Genomic DNA, 18,923 nt, shown 5'->3' with positions numbered 1-18,923 from the left:
AAATCTACCAACAGCTTCAATGCATTTTGTGTTATTAATGTCTAAAAGGTGTATACTTTTCATTTGGACATTCTGGAAGGAAAAATAAAGACTAGGAAAATGCACTAAATGTTAATAGTTATCTGGGGATGGTGAAATCAAGGAGGACCTCAGTGATCTTAATACTTAAATATTTTCCACATAATCACAAACAGAAAGTTATAAAAAAATAAATAAATAATTTAACATCAACAACTTTACTAAAGAAACATAATATAGCCACACTATACAAGGCTTTCCTTTGTTCTGAAAGGCAGAGGAATGAACTATAGCATTGTTCTATTTATAACCTTTCCCCCAAAACCAAAAAATCACTGTCATTTTGAATATTTCATTTCCTCCTTTACAATTTAATTTTTAACAGGTTTTATCTTAATTTTTTAAAAGCAAGTGTTCAAGCATACTACCTACAAAAATTGTGATCATATTAGAATTTGAATTTTTCAATGATCCTTTGATATAAGGAATACCCTGAACTAAGATCTTTTGTGGCACATGTTCAGAACTACATATTATCAAGAACCATTCCGGATATTAACAATTTCAGAAGTAATCTAAAATTACAGAAGAGAAAAAATAGTATCTATTCAAAAGAAATAATGTGAGCTAATAAAGAGGGAATAGTGGACACTTGTTTGCCAACCCAACACCTACTCCTCTCTTCCACCTTTCCAATAGAATACCAATTTTATTCACGTTTCCACTCTCATCCTCAGCTCCAAGGGTGGATCCTGATTAGTGTAAGCTGTTATTGGTCTTGGTAGAACCACCCAGACTGAAGGAAAAGACATATTCCAGGAACAGATCACTTTCTCCTTGTGAACTGAATTGATTACCACTGATTTCAAGGAGGAAATCAGCCTTTGGATATCAACTTTGTAAACAGCAAGGCAGAGAAAGAGAAAGAAACTGGATTTATGATGAAGTCATTGATTTGCTGAATCAAGTAATTCTGGAATCTGTCTACTATTCTGCATTTTCTATTATGCAACCTAACATAGGTTTTTTTAAGCAAATTTGAGTCAGGCTATACTATATCAAATATATGTAGCCAAAAGCATCTTAAGTAATATGGAAGGAAATCTAATCATTTGGAATTATCTTCTTAACAAACAGTTCAAATGCTACATGTTAACACCTTAATTAACAATTAGAATGGTTGACAATTATATCTTGATCATAAAAATAAGTTTATCCCATCTGCCACATCGTCTTAATAGTCACCAAAAAAAGATCAGTCAATATGGATGCATCTTTCTTAAAGATTTTTTAAAAAGGAAAAAAAAAAGTTATACATACTTATATTTTTCATGTAAACAAATTCAAAAAAAGGCAAAGACAATCTTAGAGTTCCTTCTAGGGCTTGCATGTGATTGAAAACAACTTAATAATCAGATACGGTTTATAAGAAAATTGAGGCAACTCATGTACATAACAGTTTGAAAACTTTACTGTTTGCACTGTGTGTGCACATATAAACACACAATCTCTTTTATCTGTGGAAACAACTAAGATAATTCACATAAAAGAAAAATACTTTTACTTTATTCAAGTGATTCATCAAAGGATATGCCATGGTTCTTAATAACACAGGAATCATAACCCAAGGGGTTTTTTTTATTTGATTGTTATGTAAAAATATATCTGGTTTGTGAAATATAAGTCTCATTAGTCATTTATAGTAATACACAAATATTGCCAGGCAAATATTAAAAGACTAAAGTTTATTGTTGCCAAGTTGCTGTGGCTAAGCATTAATAAAAGAAACAATTAAACCAAGAAAAATATGTGAACTTCTGCAGTCATAGCTCAAGGATATGGAAGGCAAAAACAAAAGAGGACACATTCTAAGGCCACCCTTGAATTCTTAATGTCCAACTCTAGCAGAATGAACCAAAAACGTCAATTTAGCAAAACAGGTGTGTGACTTCCTATGTCTCACACACAACAGCAGTTTGGAAGCACAATCAAATCTAAAAATCTATTACAGCAGGCAGTGCAAATCTGCACTATTAAAGGGTAAAGATGAACATATAAATTGTTGTATCATGAGGGAGGATAAATGAGGAACGGAAATCCAACGCAGTAAAGGAAACTGGTTAGCAAGCGGTTAAACAGTTTTCAAACTGCTCAGTGTTACAACATTATTGTTGGACCCAAACCTTGGCATCCTATCAGGGTACGAACTGTTAATGCAGCCAGACTCCTAGATACTGCTTAGTAAATTAATCTCCAAACTGTCAATCTTATTAGATATATACTTCTCTTAACTTAAAACAGAAACAGTTGAAATAACAGCTATGCCACTATTACTTTTGTCCTAAAGGCATGGATTCTTAAAACCTCTAGTTAATGAAGGACTAAATTTTAAGAGTTGGAAGGAATATTAGGAAGTCACTTCTAACCCAAACTCCATCTCAAGCTAGGAGACTCTAATGAATGCATTTAGCAAAGATTAATTGAGAGTTTTCTATATTCAAGACTCAATGTTGATTGCTGGGGGTGACACAAATATGTCTAAAACCTGATATCTTCCCTCAAGGAATCTGTACATCACCCCAAAGAATTATAGGCTGTGAAACAGAATACTGTACCATAAAAATAAAATCCTAAGAACCAAGAGGAGTTTTTCATCAAGATAAAAGGTTTTAGGGCATGCTTTAGTGATGTTTGAGATAAGCCTGGAACAGGGGGTCGAATCTGGACATTTGGCAATGGAAAGGAAGGACATTCCAGGTAGTGAGAATAAAATAAACTCTGATGCCCTATACAAACAGACCTCATTTCCAACTACTCTCCCTTACTAGTCTGCTCTTGCCATGCCAGTTTTCTTGGTGTTCTTCAAACAGGGCAGGTTCCTCAAACAGACATTCCCTCCTCAGAGCCTTTGTATCTGCTGCTCCCTCTGCCTGGAATGATCTTCCCCCAGATATCTGCAAGCCTGGCTTTCTTACCTCCTTCAAGTCTTTGCTCAAATGTCACCTTCACAGTGAGAACTTACCTGACTATCCTATTTTAAATTGTCACCTTCACACTCTCCATCATCCTTCCCTTTTTATTAAATTCTCCACAGCACTTGTTACTATTGGGTATGGTATATATTCTACTTCTTATTAGCTTTGTCTATTCCCCTGCCAAAAGAGAAGTTATCTGTTTGTTCATTTTTAGATTTTAAACACTGCCTGCACATGGTAGACATGAAATCAGTTTTTGTTGACAAACTGACTGATGGAATAAATGAATGAAAAACATTTCTTCCCTCAAATAGGTTATGATCTGGTGGAGGAAGCAAACAGATAAATAAATAATCTTAAATTATTCCTGAATGACAAAAATAAATACACAGTTAGCAAAACCCAATTTATAAAAGACTAATACACAGAAACAGCTCCTGGCATCCCCACTTCTACACGTCCAGTGACCACCAGATTCTTCTTTTTACACCTCCCAGCTCCCTGTCCCCAGTAACACTGCCACTTATGCAAAGGCCAAAAATGACACTAGAGCTACCACTGCTGCCAAAACTGCCTCTTCCCACATTAACCTTCACTGCTACCTACTGAGTAAAAGACATTTCTGTTCCTACTGTTGGACAAGAAAAAGACGTATTCCTGGATTTCCAAATTAAATACATTTTTCTGTAGATAGTTATATTCTACACTACAGAAGTGGTTACAATGATATTATGGATTACCCAAGAAACCTACTATTTTGAATACTGCTTAATTATTAAGTGCAATATGTAGATATGGAAAAACACATTTTTGAATTCTGTTTTACTACTGGAACATACCTTTTCTACACTGCAAGCGAATGGCACAGGCTTTTGTTAAGAGAAGGATTCCTTCCATACAGGCTAGGACTATATTTTAGGCAAATGGCTAACAATGTAGAGTTAAGGGCATTTTTTGCACTCAGAAGGATCAACTAGAATTTTATCCTGGATTTAAAAATGATGTAGAATTCATAAATAGAGCATTAGTATTTAAATTATACTATACTAAAACCAAACAGGAATAGTAGAAAATATTCTTTATCGCCAGCAAAAGCAAAACCACTTTTTCGAAAAGGAAATGAGGACTAAGCTCAAGATTTCTCACTTCAACTAACACCTTCACAGACTGCATTATCATTTTAGGCAAAGTGACATTTTCACATTTAATTTTTAATGGCAGGAATGATTTCCATCTGGGATTTATCTGCATAAAAGTGTTAGCCTTGGCAAAATTTCAACATTTAATTGAAAGGTCATTTCTGGCTCTAAGCAAAATGCCCCACTACTACACAATAGGTATATCTCTACATTAATCCTACCATTTAGAGCTCGATTTTATGTGTTTTACCCGGTGATGAATTTTGCCCTCAGATAGGCACATCTGTCTATAACCCTCTTTCAATCATTAATAAATTATTTATCTTTACTACCTTAAAACTTCCTGCATTTTCCAACAATATTTACAGTACTAAAAGAGTTTTACAAATATTACTATTCTTCATAAGCAGAAGAACCACTACAAATTAGGGCAAATTCCCTGATGTAGAAAAATGCCAACCCAGCAGCTGAAATGAAAACTTTCAGGTATAGAACCACAGTTCTAATCGGTCAACTACAAACGTCGCCAGTTATGGCCGTTGTAAATAATTTACAGCTACTAGGGCAAAAGCCCGATAAAAATGTCAGGTCCTCACTTATCTTTTTGTTTAATAAGGAGACACCTGCACGTCACACTGGGCAGTCGACCATCTATCGCAACACACAGGAGACACTACGGAGTGTGCAGTTATCAAAACGCAGGAAGCCAAAGTTCCTGCGCGATGGGAGGACTACGGTGAAAAACACTAGCCCATCCGTCCCTAGGAGAAGAGAAAGAAGTCCACGAGGAGAGGCTGGGAGTCAGGGAGGTGGGGCTGCGAGACCCGCGCGAGCGCGCTGTCCTCAGCGGCTAACAGAAGCCTCGGGCGGCAGGAAGGCAAGGGCGCCGGTGGGCTCGCGGGCACAGGTGGGCTGCAGCTGCCCGACCGGCCAGGACCCCGCACCGGGAAGTCTCCAGGGCCTCGCCCGTGCAGCTGGGAAACCACCCAGCCCACAGACAGGCGGAGGAGGCGCCCCGGCAGAGCCACGTCGGAGGATAGGAGCGCTGCGGAAGGTGGGCACCTTCCCACACCCACCGCGAGGCTGACAGCCCGGGGCGCGAGAAGGGCCGCGGCGCGCCTGAAGGGGTCGCCTTCAGGGCGCTGCCTGCTGCCAACGACTCCCCTCGCCCAGATCGGCAGCGGCGGGATACTCACGTAGGGCTGGTAGAACTTGGAGAGCCGCGGCTTCCCGTGGTTGTTGAAGATGAGGATGGCCTTGATCATGGCTGAGCCGGGCCGACAGGGTGGGCGCTAGGGGCCAGGGCGGGGGCGGGCGCGCGAGCCTCGCCTCGGGATCTCGCCAGCGATCCTTCCCCACCCGCCCCCTCCCGCACGCGCGCGCGCTCCCGAGCCGCGGGGCGGGGCCTGGGAGGGGCGGGGCCTGGGCGGGGCCGGCGCGGAGGGAAGCGGAAATATCTCCGGGCTGGAGTTCCCTTGCCGGAGGGGCGCCTGCGCACTCGGTTGTCGTGCGGGGACGATGCTCAAAGGCGCTTTCCGGAGGCTTGTTGCTGAGGGAAAACGGTAGTTGCGGCATTAACGGTCAGGGGTCTGCGACAGGTTCACACAGAGGACCAGCCAGCAACCCCAACTGTCGCCTGTGGGTTGCGTCCCCCTACTCCAGCGCCTCCTTAGCGACGCTCCCTGGCGCCAAGCCCGCCCGCTGCACGCTCTGAGCGCCGCCCACCACTTCCGCCCTCGCCTCCCACCGAGCAAGATGGCTGAGGAGCCGGAGTCCGTTCTGCAGCTCCCACCCTCAACTGCGGCTGACGGCGAAGGACCTACGGAGGTCTCCCCTGAAACAGCCACTCCGGAGCCCCCTTCTTCCGCTGCAGTCTCCCCGGGAACAGAGGAACCTGCCGGCGACACCAAGAAAAAAAGTAATTTTGAGAGAGCAGTTTCCTTCTGGGCAGAGGCAGGAGGTTTAGATTGCGTCCGATTAGGGATGGCGGCCAGTATAAAGAAGCAAAGTTTAGAGGAGGGCCAGTCCCAGACCTGGTTTTTGACCAATCAGGAGAGAGGAAGTGTACTATTCGGCTTTCAAGACCTTTGAGTTGAGAGCCTCTAAAGAAAACTATCCCTGGACGCACCTTCGCGGTGGGGTGCCCAGTACTTGACTGTCACAGCAGTTATTACCCTGTACTCTGATCTTCGAGTTGGCCAGACGGCGAGCTCTTTGAAGGTGGGAGTTGAGTGGGATCTTGGTAGCTCCAGGTACTTAACGTGCGACCTAATTATTTGAATGATGATTTAAGGTGATAGGGATGGTCGGTGACAAGTCTGGATTAGAATCCACGCCTTCCGACCGGTTGGCTGTTTTTTATGCCAATTGCGTGGGAATTCACTCCTTGAACCAAAAAACTGGAGTTTTACCCAGTATGAAGAACACTAAGGGAAAACTAAAGGTATAGGCGTCGCCTTTTGTTTTTTAAACACCATTTTGGAACCTTTGTAAGCGAATCATTTTCATTGCTTGAACTAGCTGTCCTCACCTCTTGATTGCTTGAGAAGTAGTTCGCCGTTATAAAATACAGAAATTCCTAAATGGAGCACTGTATGTAGAGTTGCCTATGAGAAAAGCAGCAGATCAACACCTCTGATTCCAAGAGGTTGACCCTGGACCTTAGACAGGTTTTCTCAGTCCAGAGTCTTAAAGTGTAGAGATGGCATGTTTTCTGGTCAGTGATCTCACAGCCTTTCATCGAACTTCAGTTTCTGCTGCTGTGGAGGATAATTGTCTCCCCTAGCACTGTCTCCCTTTTAAATCAGACTGCCTCTACATTTGGGGGAAATCTATTGTGTCGTTTCCATGTGGTGCAGTAGTAGAGAAACAGAAACGTGTGGTTATTTCTATAGGTAACCATTAGAATCTTAAAGAATCCCACGAGTTTTACAGATTCTTGTTCCCTTTTTTCCGTCCAATTTACTATAAGCAGGAACAGACTTTCAAAGGGTTTGTTTTAAACTCTGATAGTCTTAGTAAAAAGCTTACTACTTGACCCTGAAGATAACTGTGTAAAACAGAGGCTAAAAAACAATGGCCCAGAGCCCAGATATGGCCTGAGGTTATATGGCATGTTTTCTTTGGTCTGCATGGTATATATCTTTAAACCATCATTTAAAAATCAGATTTTCATTTTCTGGCTCCTGTGAGCATTTGAGTTTGCCTCTCTGCTTTAAAATTTAGTTTCTAGCTATTGAATTTCTATCTTGAAATTGTCGTCCTTTTTTGAGGACGTCTGATGAAAGAAGCTTAAATATTTCCTATACCCCGCCTTTGGTTTAATCTACAGAAGAAGAAAGATTATGGAAGCAGACCAAGGTTGTTGGTCTTGTTGGCACATTAGGATCACCTAGGGGAGCTTTTGCACATGTCGGTGCCAACTCCCTACTTCCAGAAGATTCTGATTTAATTGATGTGGACACCTGTATTCTTGTAAATGTTCCCCCAGTTGAGTCTAAAGTAGCTAGGGTTGAGAACTACAAGCAAATCACCTTTAGAATTAAAGGGAAAAAAAAGAGTGCAGTTATAATTACAGAAAATACGTTTCCTTCTCCAGCTTCTTGCCCTCTCTCTCTTCTTCAGTAGTACAACTCAGTATTTTCTGGTTCACTTTCTTGAAATGCCCAATTGCAGTTGAGTTATTGATAGCCCCAGGGGATTGAAGGAGCAGAGAAGGGCAAGTATAGAAGGTGAATTAACCAAAATCTTAGTTATCTCCCAATTCATCTCTATTCCCTAGATAACAGAAGCTAGACTTATTAAGTGGAGGAAGGAAAATAAACTAAAGCAGGAGGATAAACTGTGCATCATATGTTCTAGGTGCCTCATTCGAGGGGTAAACTTGAATAAATTGGTCTCAGTGACCCCATTGGGTCCCAGTTTTTAGTACCAAAGAATGGGACAAGAAGGATGTAATAGAACAGAGTTAACTTGAGGGGACAGCAGAACACTATTTTACTTTCAGTGTTGCTTTTGATTGTAGATGTCTTTTTTTTTTTTTCTTTTTAGCAAAGGAACTTCAGGAGACAGATTCATAGTCTTTGCGTTTGCATCTTTGTATTTTGGATTATTGAAACCTTTGATTTCTCTATCTGAAAACTTTTTGGCTCCTAATTTTTGTATTTTCTTTTTAATTATTTTTATTGTCTTCCTTCATTGAAAAGTGTATTGTAGAAAACTTAGTGGTTACAGAAAGCACAAGTAAAACCAAATAATGATTGTCTATAATGTCACTACTAAGAAATAGCATTTTGGTGCATATGCCACATTTATGTGAATATATGCTTGTGATGATTTTAATGAAATTGAGATCATATACGTGCTGTTTTATATTGAGTACATTTTGATAACTTTTTCATACTGTTAAATATGCTTTTATGTTTCTTTAAAGGCAGCTTAATCTTAAGATTCAGTAAGTATGAGTTATGAGCTGATACTGTTCTAAACTCTCTACATGTGTTAACTCATTTAATCCTCATAACAACTCTGTGAGGTAGGCGCTATTATCCCCATTTTGCAAATGGAGAAACTGATACAGAGAGATTAAAGAGCTTATTCAGGTGTATATACCTAACAAGTGGCAAAGCCAGGGTTTTGAACCCAGGGAGTTTAGAGTGTGGATTCTTTACTACAGTATGTAAATTCTATCATAGAGTATAATATTCTTTATTTAACCAATCCCGTCTAAATATCTTTGTTGGATATTTAGGTTTACCAATTTTTTTCTATAAATGTTTCAGTGAAGGTGAAATCCTGTAAGTGAATCTTTTCACATCTCATATTTTCTTAGATTCCTGAGACTCTTCTTCGAGTCAAATATATCTTTAAGTATTTGGTAATGTATTACCATATTGCTTTCCAGAAAGGGTATACCATTTTGTATTCACAATAGTAGTATCATCTACACTATTATTCTAATCTTTACTAGTTTGGTAGATGAAAAAGGCCATGACTTTATTTTTTATGTTTTTCATACCTTAATTGACCATTTATATTTCTTCTCTTTGGAATCGCCTGTTATCTTAAAATGCATTTTAAAGATTTGTTTCATGGGGAGACCTTGTGGGACTTTAGGAGCAAGGAAAAAAACCCACAAAAATATGATGAAAAAGAATCTTACTAACATTTTTACATCTTGGGTATACCTCCAGTATCATAAATACACAAACTGTAGGTAGATTAAAGGTTTAAGTTTTCTAAAGTCTTTTATATCACATTTTCTTTAGATGTTTTAGGGTAATTGTCACTAATTTTTTCTTTTACAGTTGACATTCTGCTAAAGGCTGTGGGAGACACCCCTATAATGAAAACAAAGAAGTGGGCTGTAGAGCGAACTCGAACCATCCAAGGACTCATTGACTTCATCAAAAAGTTCTTAAAACTTGTGGCCTCAGAACAGTTGGTATGAAACCAATGGTGATCATTTCCCTACAAAAATTCACAGTAGTTCCTAGGCAACAATGAATAACTGTTGTATATAAAAATGCATATAGAGCCACATATGCTACTTCAGTAATGTCTTTTTATTTTTTATGTTGGTGGAATTTCTGTGCTTTATTGAGGGATTCTCTGGGGAACCCTGAAATGGAATGAATTTTAGATTTGCTGTTACAATGTGAACCAATTTTATTTTACTTACTGTATTGGTTGTTCTCTTCAAAAAGTGACTGAGTGCCCATGCAGAAAGATCTATCATAGAACATTAGTATAGAAAGTTTTGGAGTTTTTTAACTTGTTTCAATGTCAGTGCTACTTCCTTCCTATTCTTCTTGAGGTAAGCAAGATATCTTTACCATATGTTGTGGAAGAACTAAGAGATACACTTATTTCATATTATGGTACATGTTAAGCACTTCTTGGTGGCATTTGTAAGGATTCATGTTTTAAATGCCATTGGTTTTTAACATGGTATTCGACTATAGAAATTTAAATGTCTACATGTGTTTGGCATTTTGTCACATGTTATATTAATATATTAGACGCCTTTATCTGCAGATCACAATCTTGGTCAGTACTAATACAGATAGCATATGAGTGGATAGGTAGTTGAAAAATCACTAAGTATTTTTAAAATACAATTAAGAATTTGTATGTATAAGTATTGGAGAGGGATTTAGTTGCATGTGAACACAGGAGTGAGAACCGGTAAGAGGAATGAACTGATTATTAAAGTGAGACGTTTTGGAATCTGTTTCTCTTTCTCAGTGAAGAGGAAGAACTACTCTGATCTAAGAGTTTGGCTGTAAGTGGCTCTCACAAAAGGGACATGGGTGCAAAAATAAGGGCAAGATAGGTTATTCACTAGAAGTTATTTGAGGCAAGAATAGCATAGAAGCATGGATTCCTCCAAAGGATGTTGTCTGGGAAAAGTGTTGGAAATATTTGAGTTTTATAGGTGAACATCTCTCTTTTTGATCAGAGTGAAAAAATCGTCTGTTTTAGAATAAGAGTGCCATATAGAATTTAATTCACTATGAGAGATGGGCAAGATTGTAGTGTCATCCACTATAATACATATGGTAGCTAAAACCTTGGGAGCAAAAGACCTTGCCTAGAGTTCACGTCTAAATGGGAAAGTTAGGGGAATGATGACATGCTTCAGAGAAATGAGTAGAGGCTATATCCCTACTAAGGGTGCAACATGAAGAGTTGGAGAGGTAGGAAACCAGAAGACTACCAAGTAATTAAGGCATTAGTTTTAGAAATTTATAGATAGAAGAAAAGATGAAATGATGCTATGTTCTATGTTAATGTTAGAGTCTTGACGTTTCGTATTGCCTATATCCAGCAATCTGAAAGGACTTGATTGATATCAACATGTATTAGATTGAACCATGTAAAATTGCCATCAGTCAACCATTTTAACTTATAAAAACAGCAATTTCATATAGTTCAACCTTAAACCTTCATAGTGAATCTGATTATCCTTTCCCATTTAAGCAATAGGTAACATAAACAAGTAGAATCATTTTGTCACTTTCCTAGATAAAATTAGAACTCATCTTCTGGCTTTCATCTAGCTGTACCCACATTATTTTAGCAAAATGGATGTTAAAGAAAACAATGATGCTGAGCATTCTGGGAAGATAGCAGTAGTGTTAGAAGGCGTAGTTGAATTTCCAAATTCCCACAAAAACATAGTCAACTAGATAGCAAAACCAAAAACCCGTGATCAGTATTTATAACAAAACTAGATGATAAAGTATCCTGATGAACCCTAAAATGCAAATTGGTGGGGACAGACCGTCAATAGCCACAGGATCTGCATGATATCAGCAAATGTGCTGAAAGAAGCAAACAAGATTGGCATCTGACAGCTCTGAGGAAAGGAGAACCTGGAAATAGCTAACAGGTATTCACTGGAAACTGCAGTAGGCCAATTTAAGAATAGTTGAGATTGAGAGGGTTTTATTCTGTCCAGTAGCGAGTGATTACAGTATATCTGCACTAAGGAGGACTGAAGCGGCTGGAGCAGTCTGCCCCTGAAAGCTCTCAAAACAGATTCAGTAAGGCTCTCTTCCAGGACAAGATCCCACACTGAGGAGGGACTTCTGGAAGTGAAACAAAATTGATGAGGGTAGGAATATGAGAGGAAGGAAAGAAAAGGACTGGACCAAAGTGGAGGGGAACAGAACCTGGAGAGCTCAGAAAGCAGGCCTGCATATTGTTGAACACTATACCAAAAACAACAAAAGAGGGAGCTCTATGGAGTTAAAAGAACTGCACTAACCCACTTGATTCTAAAAGTTGAAGAAAACTAATTTCATATAAAAACAAGTAACAGAGGAGCTGGCCCAGTGGCGTAACAGTTAAGTTTGCGTGCTCCGCTTTGGCAGCCCAGGGTTCACAGGGTCGGATCCTGGGTGTGGACCCATGCACTGCTTGTCAAGCCATGCTTTGGCAGCATCTCATATAAAGTAGAGGAAGATGGGCACAGATGTTAGCCCAGGTCCAGTCTTCCTCAATAAAAAGAGGAGGATTGGCAACAGGTGTTGGCTCAGGGCTAATCTCCCTCACACACACACACACACACACACACACACACACACACACACACACACAAAAAAAATCAAGCAACAGAGAAGTATCAAGGTTGAATCCCATAGAATGTCATAAGAAAAAAGAAAGAGAACAAGATATAACATCCCTAAAGACAATGAAAACATGTCAGAAAAATGTACGTATAAGACATGTCAATAACTAACTTATTATCTCAAAACAAGCTAAAAGACACGAAGAAAATGATACAAGACATGAAAGAACAATATAAATCAACATTAGTATAAAACTCAAATGAAGTAACAGAGCTCAGGAAAAGAATTACAAATAAAAGTTATTTCAGAAATGGAGACTTACCTAGAAGTAACATAAGAGCAAATAAATAACAGATAATGCCTTAAGAAAAATAGAAGGCAAAAAAATTCTGTTTTAATCAAAGGGAAATGAAAGGTAAAAAAGATTGGAGAGAAAGTGACAAATATTGAGTATGAACAAAGAAGAAGAAAACCAAAGCAAAGGAACAAAACAAATACTTAAAAACTATAATTCAAGGGAAATTTCTTAAAAAAAGATTTGAAACTACATATTTAAATAAGTACCTGAGAATACCAACCCAGAATAACGAGCACCAAAACACATCCTTTGAGGGACTGACCCTGTGGTGTGGTGGTTGAGTTTGCACGCTCCACTTCAGCAGCCCAGTTTCGCGGTTCGGATCCCAGGTGCAGACATACACCACTCATCAGCCATGCTGTGGTGGCGACCCACATATGAAATAGAGGAAGACTGGCACAGATGTTAGCTCTGGGCGAATCTTTCTCAAGCAAAAGGAGGAAGACTGGCAACAGATGTCAGCTCAGGCCGAATCTTGCTCAGTAAAAAAAAAAAATCCTTTGGACATCTAGGGGGGAAAAGGAAGACATGACTTAGAAAGAAAAGTAGGTTATCATCAAACTTTGACAAGAAAGATACAAGGAAAGTGTGAGATAAGGATTTTATGTGCAAGAAAACTGACTATTTTTTTTCCTGGGCCACCGAAGCAGAGCAGGCTGAACTTAACTGCTAGGCCACAGGGCCAGCCCCCAAAACTGGCTTTTTAATCAGGGCACAAACTATTAGCAATGTGCAAGAACACAGGGAATACTGTTCCCATGAACTCTTCCTGAGGAATCTACTAGAGAAAGCTTTGTAACAGCCAAAATAACTAAAGAGACATCAACATAAAGACTGGTGGTTTAAAAACAAAATCATTATTCTTTAAAACTAAAATAATTTTATCTTCCTAAGTTCTAGCATTTAGCAGAAGATTGCATTTTGAAAATTTTACTTCCATGGAACATCCGTTTAAACTAGCTGAATTGCTCTTTTTTATTAAAGTCACTTTCAGTTTCTAATTCCTGTTACAAAATCACATTGAGTTCCTGTAGTTCCCTACTACATCTACTCTTCTGTCCTCTACTCTCACACCATCTTACTTTTGTTTCTTTTGCCTACAAAATTCTGATTACTATCTTCACCTAGTTAAATCCTGTTTATTCCTCAGGTATCTCTTCCAGGAAGCCTTCCCTGAGCTTTTTGCTAGGCTATACATGTGTCTGTGTACTGCACACTTTGTCAGATGCTCTTTTCCCATCTATAGTCTTTTCTCTTCATATGTGTTGGGCTCTCCAATAGATCAAAAAGTCAGTGAGGGGAGAGGTCATATTAATCTTCATAGTTCCACACCTTGAACAGTTCCAAGCACATAATAGACGCTCAGAGAATGTTTGCTAAAATAAACTGAATTGTCACCAAGAGCCCTTCTCCTAATTTAAAATATACCAAAGAGTAAAATCTATATTCACTCATAGTTAAACTGCCAGGAGCTAAACACAAATTATTATGTCTGTATTACAGGAAATTCACATTAAAATGCACACTGATTTCTGGTAAGTTTCTGAAATTATGTTAGAACCTTATTCAGCCTAAACCATGAATTGGTATTTAATCATGAACTATTTTCAAATATTTTAATAGTTATAACTAATGTCAAATGAATATGTATACCAGGCACCATTACATGATGTGTACTATTTCATTTTATCTTTCCCAGCAGCCCCAAGAAGTATAGGTACTATTATTTTCCATATTTACAAATAAGGAAACAGGCTGAGAAAAGTTATTTGAATTTAGAGCCAAGATTCAAACCTGGATCTGTCTCAGTAGAGCCTCTACGTTTAGTTACCACATTGTATTGCCTAAGGGAGAAACGTAAGCAATATTTATTCTTATTATAGTTGGTGGGCCAAGTAGTATCTGTCAACCAACTGTTCTGGTAGATATTGATATAGATATTCTTTTTTAAGACTATGTTAAGCCCAGGAAGTTTTAGTGTTAGAATTTAATTATAGACAAAGCAAAATTGAATATATTACCTACAAATAATGTTTTGTTTTCTAAAAAGAAAATTATCAAAAGCCACTTTGATACTGTGACCTTTCCTTTCAGTATCTTCAGCAATTTTTTAAGTACTAGAAATGTTTTAGGAAAAACAGACTAAACTGAAACATTGAGCAATGAATTCTTTAAAGAACAAGGTTGTAAAGACATTAGGTTTCAGCTATGTTACATTTTTCCTACCTGATTTGGCTGTAAGTGACTTTACAGTAGTGGCACCCAGCCAGAAGTTTAGTACCTTTGAGAGTTTTCAAAGGGTAAAGGGTAAAGGTCAAAAAAATCCAACCATGTATGTCGTTTACCCAAGAAAAATGCACAGACTATCTCAAATATTAGATTTCTTGATTTTGGGCTGTGTTTGTGAAAGTTTGTTAGGAGAAATTCTGTCTTTAATTATGAGTAAATGAGAAAATTGATATTTTTAATAATGTAATTTCTTAGCTAAACCTTCAAAAGCTATTTGTAAAAATAATATTTAAAAGTTTCTTAGTTATAAAAAGTTGAAAAGCACTGTTCTAGGAATAAAAATTCTGTTATTTTTATTCCTCCAGAGGAAAGACATGATCTTCATAAAGATGTCATTTAGTTGACTAATTTATGAGAATTAGAAAGAAGTTTAGGGAAGCTTTCTTCAATACTGAAGACAAATAATTTGAAATAGCTGGCTAATGGGAACCCAGAAAAATGCAGATTAATCAGGATGCCATTAAAAGTGAATTGCCATAGTTTTTTTTCTTTCTTGCAGTTTATTTACGTGAATCAGTCCTTTGCCCCTTCCCCAGACCAGGAAGTTGGAACCCTCTATGAGGTAAAACATTACTGCTTTATTTTTTTAATGGAATGTGCACATCTGTGTATAGTATGATCATTCATTCACATCATCATTTTAAAAAGTGATGTGCCAGAGCCGGCCCTGTGGCGTAGTGGTTAAGTTTCTGCACTCCACTTTGGTGGTCTGGGGTTCGCAGGTTCGGATCCCGGGTGCAGACCCATTCACTACTCACCAAGCCATGCTGTGGCAGCGTCCCACATACAAAATAGAGGAAGATTGGCACAGATGTTAGCTCACGGCCAATCTCCCTCACCAAAAAAAAAACAGTGATATGCCATTCTTAATTGTCAGCAAAGAAGAAATCATTTTCTTGTTCTCTGTTATATCTCTAACACCTTGAACATAGTTGGATCTCAAAAAATTATACAGTGATTGAAGAATTAAGGAATGAATAATACAAACAGAAGCTAACTTGGAAGTATGCCCAGAAAGTAAAGTCTCCTTTTTTACCTACATCTAGTTTCTTCTACGTTGTTTATATAATCAGTAATCTAGATCTGCCTCCAAGAAATTGAAAAGGAGACTGCAAAGAATGACTTTATTCAACATTCTTACAGTTTCATGGCAGTAATTGTTAGAGTATACACAGTAGCACCACTACTAGAAAATAGCGTGCACATTATAGTCAGAGATGTAGAAAAGGGGCAAGATTAAAATATGTAAAGCTGTCCATGCCTAAGATACTTAAAGGACAGGTTTTATTAAACATTTATGATTACTAATGTCTGATAGTAACTTGCATCTATTGAAAGAAATACCTTATAGATAACTTACATGTACATGTAGGGTTATTTATGATACATTTTTTTTCTTACTTTCATCTGAGAAATAACAAAAATTGAGTTTAATTTGTTGCCTTTTTTCTTTTCGTAGTGTTTTGGCAGTGATGGTAAACTGGTCCTGCATTACTGCAAATCTCAGGCATGGGGATGAACTACAGAGAAAAAGATCTTGCTTACTTAAAATGAATTGTCAAAAAGGAAACAGCTCTGAAAAGTTTTGATATTTGTGGCAAGAGACTTATGGATATGATCTACTCAGCATGTATCTACTATGACCCATGTTTATGCATAAAAAAAATCCATAGAGTAGATGGACTCAAAAAAATGTGATTTGTATTAAAACACAAATCATCATAAAAGATTGACAGAGTATACCCATTACTACAGGTATTGCTCCAGATCTGCCTCCAAGATATTGAAAAGGAAAATAAGACTGTATAAAGCCTCTTTATTATCAGTTCTCAAAATGACTGAAATTGTTTGTAGAATTAGCGCTCTGCTGATTTTTTCCTACTGTAAAAGTCAGTTTACTAAAGGATTCTTTTTGTGCTTGTCCAGGGAAGTTCAATTTGTTTGAGATATGGGATATGCCTTTTCTCATTTGCATGTTTGTTTACAGTGTCACCTTATGAAACAAAGCTGCGTTGACCTGCTGGCTCTATACCTTACACAGTCCAGTAGAGGGCAGCACAGCTGGCAGAAAGAGGCCGTTTGGTGTTAGATCTTTGCCAGATGATAATGGAGGAAAAAAGCTGTTCCTGCTCATTTCTACCAAACATCTAGCCAAGAGAGCACGCATGTTGACACACTGGAAGATTGCTTTAGAGAAAATGCATGCTGTAGTTATTGTATTGGGAAACGGAATTTTACAAATTCTGGACAAATGATTCATACAGCTCTTTTCAGTCCTACCATATAATGATTCTTGAGTCCCGATGGTTATAACTGTGGTGTTATTCTGTCTCTTACTTTTACAGTGTCAAAAGCACTCAGTGAGTACACCTGGCAACATCTTTAAGTTTTTTTACAATGCATTTTGCAACTTGAAAATGCTCAAAGAATAATTGAAAAATAGTCTTAGATTTTGTGTGTACTTCATGCCATGACTAAAAGCACCATTTTTACTTATGCTATTAGACTGGTTGTTTGAAGTGAGATTTAATGTTTTTTCTTCATTCTATATTATATTTGTAATGCAACATTAAAAAAAAAATTCCAGTAAATTGAATGGAATATCCAAACAGGATCTGAGGTGTGTATGAGAATTCTAAGTGTTTATTTTCAAAGATAATGGGATGATATGATTTTGTCAAAGGACTTTGAACTACACATATATCCCCTAAACCCCAGAATGTACTTTATGGTTAATGATCTGCCATACATTAGCTTTAGGGAAGGCTAAGGAACAATTCCGTTTACGGTGATGAAATCGCTTTTCAGTTCTCATTTTCTGCCCAAGAATAAATGCTTAAGTCCCCTTATACCCATGTCCCTGTTTAATAAATTAATACAGCTAGTAGTTAGCACTGAAATAATATGGATTGAATTGTCAAATTTATCTTGTAAGACTAGGTAAGAAGTTAATATGTGTGTTGAAAGCTGGAAATGTATTATTTTTGAGTCAAATAAGTTGGATATGAAAAAGATCTGTTCTCTAGCTTCATCCACTTACAGTTTACTGAAGGATGTGAACATATTTACTTATATGCATATCTTATTTAAAAATAGCAAAAATGTGTTTAATTTACACATGATGTTTGCTGCTGCAGTTTCAGATGATAGAATATTTACTACCTCAATCAAAACTACTTGAGTTTGAATTTGTGACATCAATTTAATTGTCCTTTTTCTTTTTGTGAGGAAGATCAGCCCTCAGCTAACATCCATGCCAGTCCTCCTCCACTTTATATGGGATGCCACCACAGCATGGCCTGACAAGCGGTGCAGCAGTGTGCGCCTGGGATGTGAACCTGGGCCGCCAGCAGCGGAACGCGTGCACATGACCGCTACGCCACCGGGCTGGCCCCCAATTTAATTGTCCTTTTTTGATCTAAATAACTTATTTATTAAGTCTAAGGTTAGCTAAATATATATATCTTGTTTTCTTCCCTAATAACCTTGAAGAATGTACAGGGCTTTACACTTTTTCAAACCATATTTACATTTTTATCTCTTAATCCTTACCCAAACAATTAATCACTCCATGCTAACTGCAACATTTACTTGTAAGCCTGGATCCCATAAGTTATTGGGTAACTAGAACCTAAAACACAGTTCACAGATATTTTTGCAGGTGTCTGCTTTATACTGACCTAATTGTAATTGAACTCGGCAGAGAAACTGAATCCTCAGGTTATATTTTAAGTTTTGCACGTTTATGAGGAAATGGATGTCAATAACGTCACACTTTATTTTCCTGTGCAAAGATGACCGGTAGCACACAGAATGTATATAATATTAGAATATTGTGCTTCCATTTTTGAAGGTACCTGTGCCAAGGACTTCATAATGAGTCCCCCATATTAGAGTATAAGGTAAGCCAAGAATGTTTATCTGTAATCAAGATAAGATTGGATACTTCCTGGAATCTTTGATTTTCTAGAAGTCTAAACCCTGAAGGGACCTTAAATATCATCTACTCTAATCAGATTAGAAAACTCAAAGAGATGTGCAGACTATGTCTTAGATTATATAGCATTGT

General features: G+C 37.9%; 2 protein-coding genes across 3 annotated transcripts in view; one reads left to right on the top strand and one right to left on the bottom strand.

The window, feature by feature from the left end:
* The window catches only part of AP3S1 (adaptor related protein complex 3 subunit sigma 1), a 58,495-nt gene extending 52,997 nt beyond the window's left edge, over positions 1-5,498 (bottom strand). The window contains exon 1 of the mRNA XM_058538849.1: positions 5,329-5,498. Coding sequence (XP_058394832.1) covers positions 5,329-5,397 — 69 coding nt within the window. The 5' untranslated portion in view covers positions 5,398-5,498. The remainder of the gene's footprint in view (positions 1-5,328) is intronic.
* A 118-nt stretch (positions 5,499-5,616) lies between these two features.
* ATG12 (autophagy related 12) lies at positions 5,617-17,868 on the top strand. Of its 2 annotated transcripts, XM_058538863.1 has the most exons (4): positions 5,632-6,050; positions 9,439-9,575; positions 15,354-15,416; positions 16,314-17,868. In XM_058538863.1, exons 1-4 carry the CDS (start codon positions 5,888-5,890, stop codon positions 16,371-16,373), a joined length of 423 nt encoding a protein of 140 aa, XP_058394846.1. In that variant the 5' UTR covers positions 5,632-5,887; the 3' UTR covers positions 16,374-17,868. The 2 variants fall into 2 exon arrangements, with proteins under 2 accessions (XP_058394855.1, XP_058394846.1); XM_058538872.1 differs by lacking the exons at positions 9,439-9,575; positions 16,314-17,868 and having other exon boundaries at positions 5,617-6,050; positions 15,354-15,415.
* The last annotated feature ends 1,055 nt before the right edge of the window (positions 17,869-18,923 follow it).

The sequence above is a fragment of the Diceros bicornis genome, chromosome 1, assembly GCF_020826845.1.
Source record: "Diceros bicornis minor isolate mBicDic1 chromosome 1, mDicBic1.mat.cur, whole genome shotgun sequence".
Lineage (NCBI taxonomy): Eukaryota > Metazoa > Chordata > Mammalia > Perissodactyla > Rhinocerotidae > Diceros > Diceros bicornis.
The sequence above is the reverse complement of the archived record's forward strand: the minus strand, read 5'-3'. Positions and strand labels throughout refer to the sequence as shown.